We start from the raw sequence: 8,351 nt of genomic DNA, 5'->3' as shown, positions 1-8,351 counted from the left end.
CACTGCTAGCCAGCCAGGTGCAGTGAATTTGGGATTCATCTGACTCTGACCCTGTAATTTCCTCTTTGCTCATTCTTTCTTTCCCCGGGGCTGTGATAGGCATGAATTGGACTGCACATCATTCCATGCCATGGTGAAGTGCTAAAAGAGCCATGAAACCTCTAGGCTATTCAACTGACGCTGCCAATAAATGTATCCGGGATGAAGGGTGGGAACTCCAGCCTCCCCTAACTGAGTTGGGTGAGCTACACTGCCCCACCTCCCACCCTGGGCCTCAGTGTCTCTGGCTGCGCAGTGGAGTGGATGGATGACAGGGCCCCACGTGGGATCGTGAGTGAGGATTAGCCCATAAAACTTGCCATAAATTTCTCTACATCTATAAAGAGCCATTAAAGTAATGACTACAGATTATGATCAGAACTGAAGGCTGAACATATGCCCATTTCAGCCCTCCCAGAACCCACTCCTTGGCCCAGAGAGCCTGGGAGAAGACAAGGCTACCCTTGACTTGAACAAGTAACAACTACTCCCCCACGGAGAGAAGCCAGGCATGGTGACCCGCAAGGGGACTGAGTAATCATCTGCTTTTTCCAGACACTTTTTGGCTGGGATTTTAATCCTAAGCCTCACAAGATGTTACATCTTTTAATTACCAATCCAGGAATTTCCCTCCCTTCTCCACCATTCCACTGGGTTTTGAAAGCCTGCGATGTCTTGTTATACCACATCAATAAATGCATAGTAAAGAGAGAAAACTAGGTATTTTTCTAGATTATTTCAAAGAAGGAAAAAACGTGGCAGCCTTAAGGAAGCAATTGGGCAGAACTTACGTCTTATCTTGAGAGCGCCTGATAATCACCTCATTCCACTTTAAAGTGTGATGTCATCCTGAGGAGAAAATTGTTCTGCAGGTAGGTTATGAACTGCTCTTTTCTTTCAATATTCATGATAACAACACTGTTTCTAATGTGTCAAATTAGGCTTTATCTCTTTACCATAATTCATAAAATAAACCAACACTACAAGATAACTTTCTAAAATAAAAAAATTGATGTAGAAAGTATTTTGACCAGTACTGTAAAGGAGAACTGGGCATAATATCTATGCCTCCCTGGAAAACCTTTTCTGTTTGCAAAACTATAATTCAAATGATAGAATGGTCATGGTACAAAAACATTTATTTAAATTAAATATTTTAGACAGATCAATATCTACAACCGTTCCAAAGCATGTGCATCTCTTACAAAAAAAAAAAAAAGGAACAGTTTAGCTTAATGTCTGTGATAATGTTTTACAAGATTATTAATATACATTCTGGACTGCACCAGTCAATCATATGTCAATGATTTACCATTTATTACCAAATGTTGCATACAGCAATAGCATAAAGATTAATTATATCTTATAAGTAATTTTATAGTAGGATACCTTGGAAGGAAAAAAAAGGATCTCTCAACAATATAAAATATAAGCTAAAAATAGGAGAATATATAAAACACTTAATATTTCATACAGGCAATAATATGCTGCAATTAAAAGACAAACAACTGTCTTTTCCCTCGTTGCTAGGTATGTTCCTTCAAAGGAGGTTTGTGAGAAGGATGGAAATGTTTTTGGGGTGGGGTCAGGGCTCAGAAACTTTTCTGAATCACAGTGCGTTTCTGTTCTTTGGGAAGTCAGTATAGGGAAGGGGAAGTTGTTTTGAAGTGTTAGCTGAAGATGTTCCCAAGAACCAGCTGTCTGGTGAGGAGAGCAAATTCCTATCTCAGTCATAGGAATCATGTAGGATTTTTAAGCCAGGGGATCTTCGAATTCATGGGCAGGTCAGGGGTGGAGGAAGAACAGAGAAGAAGAGAAAAAGAAACCCCGGGAAAGGAAGAAGGGGAGTCAGAGACAGTGAGAAGGAAGCTCTTTTTGCACCTGCAGAGGGGAGAGTATGCTGAAATTTTGCTCAAGAAATGAACACATTCAGATGGATGGTAAATGATGTGGAGCAGAAATTCTTTTTAGGTTCCCTGCTCTTGGGGTCATTCAGAACAGGAAGTTGACAAGAAATTGCCAACATCTAGAAGAGCGTCTGATTTAGGCTGTACAGACATGCACTGAAGGATGAGTGGGAAGGTGTTTGTGTTGTGCATGTCTCGCATACGCTGACTGTATAGATTCAGGCTCTGTATATTCTCTTGAAACGTGTGTGATAAAAAAAAAAATTTATCTTAAACAATGGGTTTAAAAACCAGTGGCTTGAATTCAATCACATTCAGTAATGCAGTCAACCCTAGTGGTTAATTTCCCAAATCAAGACGAATGCTGTTCCTCAAATTGGAAGAGTCCTTTTGAAAAACCACGATCATTTGGGAAGGCAATGCCGTGCAGAAAGCCATGTGTTCTTGGGCTGCGCACACGGAATTATCACCAGGTTGGACGTTAATGAATTTTACTAAGACGAACTTTTTCTTTTTAATTAGCCTTGAAAGAATCCTAGGTCAGAAAACCCTGGAGCTGAAGGGGCCTTAGATGTCAAGTCTGTCCCCCACTTTACAGATTGGGGGAGGGGCTGGAAGGGGAAGAGAGCCGAGTGCGGTTCCCTCCAGCCTTCCGAGGCAGAACTGGGACCGGACCCGGGGTCCTCTGGGTCCCAGCCCAGGCCTCTTCTCACCTGGAGGACCCAAAGATCAGGACGGCTGTACCCCATGCGTCTGGGTCAGAAGCTGGAGAGGTGTGAATGCCGCTGAGATTTTCACACATTGGTTTCCGTGATGGGGACCGGGAGAAGTAATGAAGATCTGCCGGTTAACCATCTTTCGGCAACTACCTTGCCTTATTCCCAGGGTGTAGCCAATGAGAACCCATTTGAAGGAATATACTCAAAATGTAGGCGGCAGGGAGCGCAGGGGCACTCAGACCAGCAGAGCCCCGTTCTGCCCCGCGGACAGTTCAGACCTGCACACCCCGGGCGGTCGGAGGAAAGCCGGTAGCACTGCGCGGTCGCCTCTGCTCCTCGCGCGGGAAGGAGAGGGCTGCGGGGCGACTCAGGTCTGGGCTGGCTGCCTCCGACTCTATGATACGCTGTAGCTGTTGTAGTACGTGGCCGTGGCATCAGCCAGCACGGAGATAAGGCTGGTCTCTGTGGGGCCTGTTGATGTCACCTGGGAGACAGGGGCATGCCCACTGAGGGCCACAGCCCCTGCAGCAGAGTCTGGGTGGCCAGGAGTGTTCAAATACTGGTCGAACTCATTGCGATCCATGTCCCCCAGGAGTTCCACCTGGCTCAGCTGATCCAGGGCATCGAAGCCGGGGTGTTCGGGAGGGGGGGAGAGTTGGCCCAGGTGGGCGTGGAGGTTGGAGTGGAGAGGGTGGTAGGTGGCAGGAGAGTAATAGGCAGGAGATGGGGGACAGGCAGGTACAGTGGACATCACAGAGACGCCCGGGGACTGGCCGAGGGCCAGGGAGCCCAGGGGATGGCCGCAGTGGAGGGGGCTGGCGGCGTACTCCGGGGAGTAAGGGGGCCCCTGCAGGTGGGCGATGCGGCGGGAGTGCGCATGCTCCTCCTGGCAAGGGGAGGAGAAGAAGGTCTGCTCCGGCTCCAGCACGTCCAGGGGCGACATTTCCGGGGGCGTGGGCAGCCCGTACGGGTAAGTGTCCACGCTGCCCGGGGTGCCGCCGCCGCCAGTTGGCCCCTCGTGGTAGCAGCCCCGCAGGCTGGGCAGGGCGGAGCCCGGGGAGTACTCACCCCTGTCCTCCTTCTCCCCCAGCGCCCCGCGGCCGCCGCCCCGCTTCTCGGGCAGAGCGTTCTGGTCCCGGGAGAGGGAGCTCAGGAGGAAGCCCGGGTCCACGCGCTTGCAGAGGCGCTTGGCCTGCTTCTTCCTGCGAGGGCGGTACTTGTAGTTGGGGTAGTCCTGCATGTGCTGCAGGCGCAGCCGCTCCGCCTCGTCCACGTAGGGCCTCTTCTGGGACAGCGTCAGCGCCTTCCACGACTTTCCTGCTCACACAAGTCAGAGAAGGCCACTTTCAGCATCTGCGCGGCTTGGGGAGGCCGGTGCACCTGTCTCAGACGCTCGTGCCTCCCAGCGTCCACACTCGCACACGCCGTCCGCCTCCGTCCCCCATCCCACATCCCACCCGCGGTTACCCGCCCTCTCCACAAAGGACACCGCACTCCTGGCACCCCGCTCCCAGCCCAGATCTCGGCACTGTGAGGCCAAACCAATCTCTCCCGCTTGCATCCCGCAAAACCACTAATTACGCGCACGATCACTTCACCTCTCCTATAAAAGCCGCTAGATAACGCAAACGTGTAAACAATGCGGGATTCACAGTGAAAGGCCCACCGGACCCAATGTCAGATACACGATAAAAATATATAACGACCACACTGATCTGGGCTCTTTTTCACCCTACGTGGACCAAGTCTAATCATTTGTGCATTTTAATGAAAACTCTGTGCCTTTGCTGATCACCGCTGCCTCTCAGCAAGTGATGCTGTATTTATGGCATAAATCCCACAGGCCTTCTTGTGAGGAAACTGGGGCTCAGTCCATCATTTCACAGATGGAAGTAAATTACAGGGTCTCACTTAGGGGAACAGACAGTTATCCCTCACATCTGAAGGTCAGTTAGGACCCCGCCATGTGAAGCCCATTGCCAGAATGCTCGCATCTGCCTGCAACATGCACAAGCACACGCACACACATGCGTGCACACGCACACACACACTCACGATAAGGCTTCCTGCTCTCTACTTAATCAGTACCCTGTGACTGTGGCAGGGGGCAGTTGCTCGGTCATTGACTCTTCTTATAGAAGCAAATGCTCTGGCTCCCCTGGGTCTCTTTTTTTCCTCACTATAAAATGTGATACTATCCAATTCAAAACTCTCTCTTTAAGAAGCATTCCACGCTTGTAGCCCACTGGTGCTGAAGTACTGGTTTCATCTGGATTTTCTATTCATCCTTATTCCCTTCTGTGTTGTTTTGTAAATTGCTTTAGCATCTCTCTCTCATCTGTCAGTACGTTCATTGCACATCCCATGGGCTGCTGGTTTTCTGAAGGTCATTTCTGGACCCTTACGGCCCTGGGTGAACTTGGGATTCTACAACTTTGGAAGTTCCCCACCCACACACACACACCCGACTCTAATGTATCCTGAGGTTACCAATCCTACTAGCTTGGAGGTAAGTACCCCCATCCCCACGCCCTGTAAGGAAAGGGGCCACATGTCCCACCCAGAACCCTCGGCACAGGGCCCAGTACAGAGCTACGTGTCCTGCCACCTCGGTACCTGCACTGGCTGACTCTGCATGCCTGGCCCTCAAAGGTCACTGGAGGAGGGCGATTATTAAAGGGCGCTCTACCATTGGGATGAAAGTTTACAACTATTGTGACAGAGTCATCAATTGATATAATTAGCTGTCACTTAAAAGGGCAACTCGAAAAGTGTCAGGAACTCTGGGTTTGGAGTTGGTCAGCAGTTCCCTGTGGCTGAGACTGCAAAGCTGTTGCAAGAGGCCCAAGATCCTGGTACACCCCACACCCTGTCTGTGGACTGAATATAAAATGTGACTCTAGTTTCTAAGTGTACATGGATGTCATAGTATTAATAAAATAGTCATTTTAAATGCCATTAAATGTATTAACTGTCTTTATGTGCCTTCTTATTCATAGTATCCTAAAAATAGTAGTGCTACTAGGTGAAGTTTTTGATGTTAAAGATTGGAAAGCTTAGAGGCAAAAAAGTTGCCTAGTTAGAAAGGAAAGGGCTGGGCAAGATCATGGGGGGGGACGTGGATCATCCTGCTGCCCCCCCTATTAACAGGTGTAGAAAATCCATATTTTTTAAAGCCCCTACCCTAGGGCCAGGGGCTATGTGGTTAAGCAGGAAGTAATCAGTGTCTTCCCTGCAAAATGAATTATAACCTCTGGAAGCCTAAGTGCAAATCACCAACAGGGATCAGCTCACAAGAGGCATTTGTCAGGTAGGTCCTTTTGACTGCCTGTCCCCTGGGAAGCAGGCAGCCTCAGTCCAGAAAGGCTCCCCGGCCTGAGCTCCTCTCCCATCTCTGGCCTGGGCCCGCAAGGGAAACTTCACTCTCTCCTGGTCACAGGAGCTGCCCTTGAGCAAAAGGCACAGTGCCTGGGCCCACCAAAAAAAAAATGTTGAGGGACCCACAAAAAAAAAAAAAAAAAAAAAGTATTTTCATTTCTTTAAAAACCTGAAGAAAAAAATGAACTTTCAGGTAAATGCTTTACTGTTGTATATATTAATATATTTGTCTTTATGCCCACACAGTATGAAATATAATTTTTAATATTTTTTATGAAGAAAGGGGCTCACTAAGACACTGACCTACCAGTGTGTCCTGGGCATATCGAGCCAGGGGACTGGGCCATGGGTAGGGGACTTTTTGAAACCAGCAGCTTTGAAAGGGCATCTACACTGCAGGAAGAACCCTGGTTTAGCCAGTAGAAAGGTGGATGACAGCCCTCACTCCATGGTTTGGAGCTCCGGAGGGAAAAGGAAAAAGGCTCGGTTCTGGGGGAGGGGGGTGCAGTTGGGGAGGGCCAGGCCAGCCTCAGGTGACCACATAATTTCCCTTGTTCCACTGTGCCTACAAAATGCTTCGAAAGGTCCCACAACTTAAAAGGAATAAAACCTCCGTGGAAGGGCAAAAAGGTTAGGAGTAGAGCAGAGTTGAAAGTACTCAGCTCCAGACGTGGGAAAGAAGAAACCCCAACGAAAACCGACTCCAACTCTAAATTTTCGGACGTGCCCTAAATCCTTTCTCTGGGCCCCTCCGGTCTGGCTCGACCCTGTCCCCAGGCCCGCTGCCCCTGCTGGGACTGCGTAGCAGCACTTGGAAAGTGGCAGGCTCCAGGACAGACCTCACTGGCCGCCCTGAGCATCCCAATCACAGTATTTACACTCCTGAGATTGAGAAATACATTACCGAATCGAGCCTATTTGCGTACTTTTTGCTGTAGGTTTAATAAAGTTAAAGAAGGGATGCGTTCCCGCAAGGTCTCTCTTGACGAGTATTCGTTAATAATATTTACAACCTCCTTCTGTGAGCGTGCCAGGGGCAAAGTTCAGGGAATGGTGGGTTTCCCGCTTCGGTATTCCTAGCTAACACCGGTTCCACCCAGCCTCTGCGTTTCCGTCCTGACCTGTGTGCGCGCAGGTCCCGGTCGCCGGGCAACCGAGGCCTGGCCGCTGTCGGCCCCGCCTGTCCCCTGGGACCCCAAACTCCGCTCCTGTTCCCGCGAGTGGGCTTCCTGGCCGGCCGCAGCGGGCCGCGCCGTTTCACTTTGGGCCCCGTCGAGGTGTCCCTGCTCTGAATCCCTGTCACTGTGCGCATACCCACGCTCGCACAGATGCCCAGCCTCGCGGGCACAGCGAACGCTCGCGCTCCCCGAGCACACCCATACGCCGGGTCCTACCCAGGCTCCGCGCGCTCGCAGGACCCCCACCCCCGGTCCCTAGCCGAGCCCCGGGGGCCCGCCTCCGCCAGCGCCCCCGGCCCGCCGACCTCCCGGGGCCCCCCGCCCGCCCGCTCGCTTACTCACCCAGCATCTTGCTGAGCTCGGCGTTGTGCAGGTCCGGGTTCTGCACCGCCAGACGTTTCCTCTCGTCCTTGGCCCACACCATGAAGGCGTTCATGGGCCGCCGGATACGGCTCTCCGAGCCCTTGTCCCCCGGTGCGCGGGGGGCGGCCGGCGGCGACAGCCCATCCGACAGCTCGGCTTCCAGGGCCGGGCACTCGAGCCCCTCGGGCCACGGATAAGCTCCCAACAGCGTGGCCATGGCCGCACGGAGGTCCCCTCGCTTCGCCTCGCAGGGCAGGCGCGGACCCGGCCCTCGCACGGGTCGGGCGTCCAACTTGGCTGGCAGCCGCGGCCCGTCCCTTTATTTATCAGCTTCGGGCGGCCGCGTCCTCCAATGACTCTCGAAGGCGGCGCGGCCCCTCCCTCCGTCTCGGCGCGGGCCCACTCCCTGCGTCCTGGGCCACCGCGTCCCCGCTCCGACCTGCCAGGAGGGGGAGAGTGGAGGGAGGGCCACTTCCCCGTGCCCGCCCCGGCCCACTCTCTGCCTCCCGAGTCCCTCCCGGGAATCCGCGCCTGGCCGCCTCCAGTCCCGCCCGCTCTGGGTGCAGGTGTCGCAGAGCCCGGAGGCGGGCGCCGCCCGCAGTCCCCTCGCCCTGGAGCGGGAGCCAGACTCCGGTGCCCTGTCCCAACTGGCCGTGGCCTCTCCTAGCCCCACTCCACCAACTCCCCGCGCCTGGAATCCCCTGGAGAACCGAAGCCAAACAGGTTTCGCTAGGCCTGGCCGGGCACGATAGACATGGACCATGAAT

General features: G+C 52.5%; 1 protein-coding gene across 1 annotated transcript; it reads right to left on the bottom strand.

The window, feature by feature from the left end:
* Positions 1 to 1,160: 1,160 nt before the first annotated feature.
* SOX7 (SRY-box transcription factor 7) lies at positions 1,161 to 8,124 on the bottom strand. The gene is made up of 2 exons (XM_045880096.3): positions 7,564 to 8,124; positions 1,161 to 3,982 (listed from the first exon to the last, which is right to left on the bottom strand). Exons 1-2 carry the CDS (start codon positions 7,799 to 7,801, stop codon positions 3,060 to 3,062), a joined length of 1,161 nt encoding a protein of 386 aa, XP_045736052.1. The 5' UTR covers positions 7,802 to 8,124; the 3' UTR covers positions 1,161 to 3,059.
* Between the last annotated feature and the right edge of the window lie 227 nt (positions 8,125 to 8,351).

This window comes from Mirounga angustirostris, unplaced genomic scaffold, assembly GCF_029215605.1.
Source record: "Mirounga angustirostris isolate CCGP_5_RB_7025 unplaced genomic scaffold, mMirAng1.0.hap1 SCAF_2, whole genome shotgun sequence".
In the NCBI taxonomy this organism is placed as follows: Eukaryota; Metazoa; Chordata; class Mammalia; order Carnivora; family Phocidae; genus Mirounga; species Mirounga angustirostris.
Note: the sequence above shows the minus strand (reverse complement) of the source record. Positions and strands in the feature narration are given on the sequence as shown.

Excerpts from the sequence above, each read along its gene's own strand:
- SOX7 (XM_045880096.3), bottom strand. The coding sequence starts at position 7,801 with ATGGCCACGCTGTTGGGAGCTTATCCGTGGCCCGAGGGGCTCGAGTGC. Across the intron at positions 3,983-7,563 it reads CGAGCTCAGCAAGATGCTGG|GAAAGTCGTGGAAGGCGCTG; the intron begins GTGAGTAAGCGA and ends TTGTGTGAGCAG.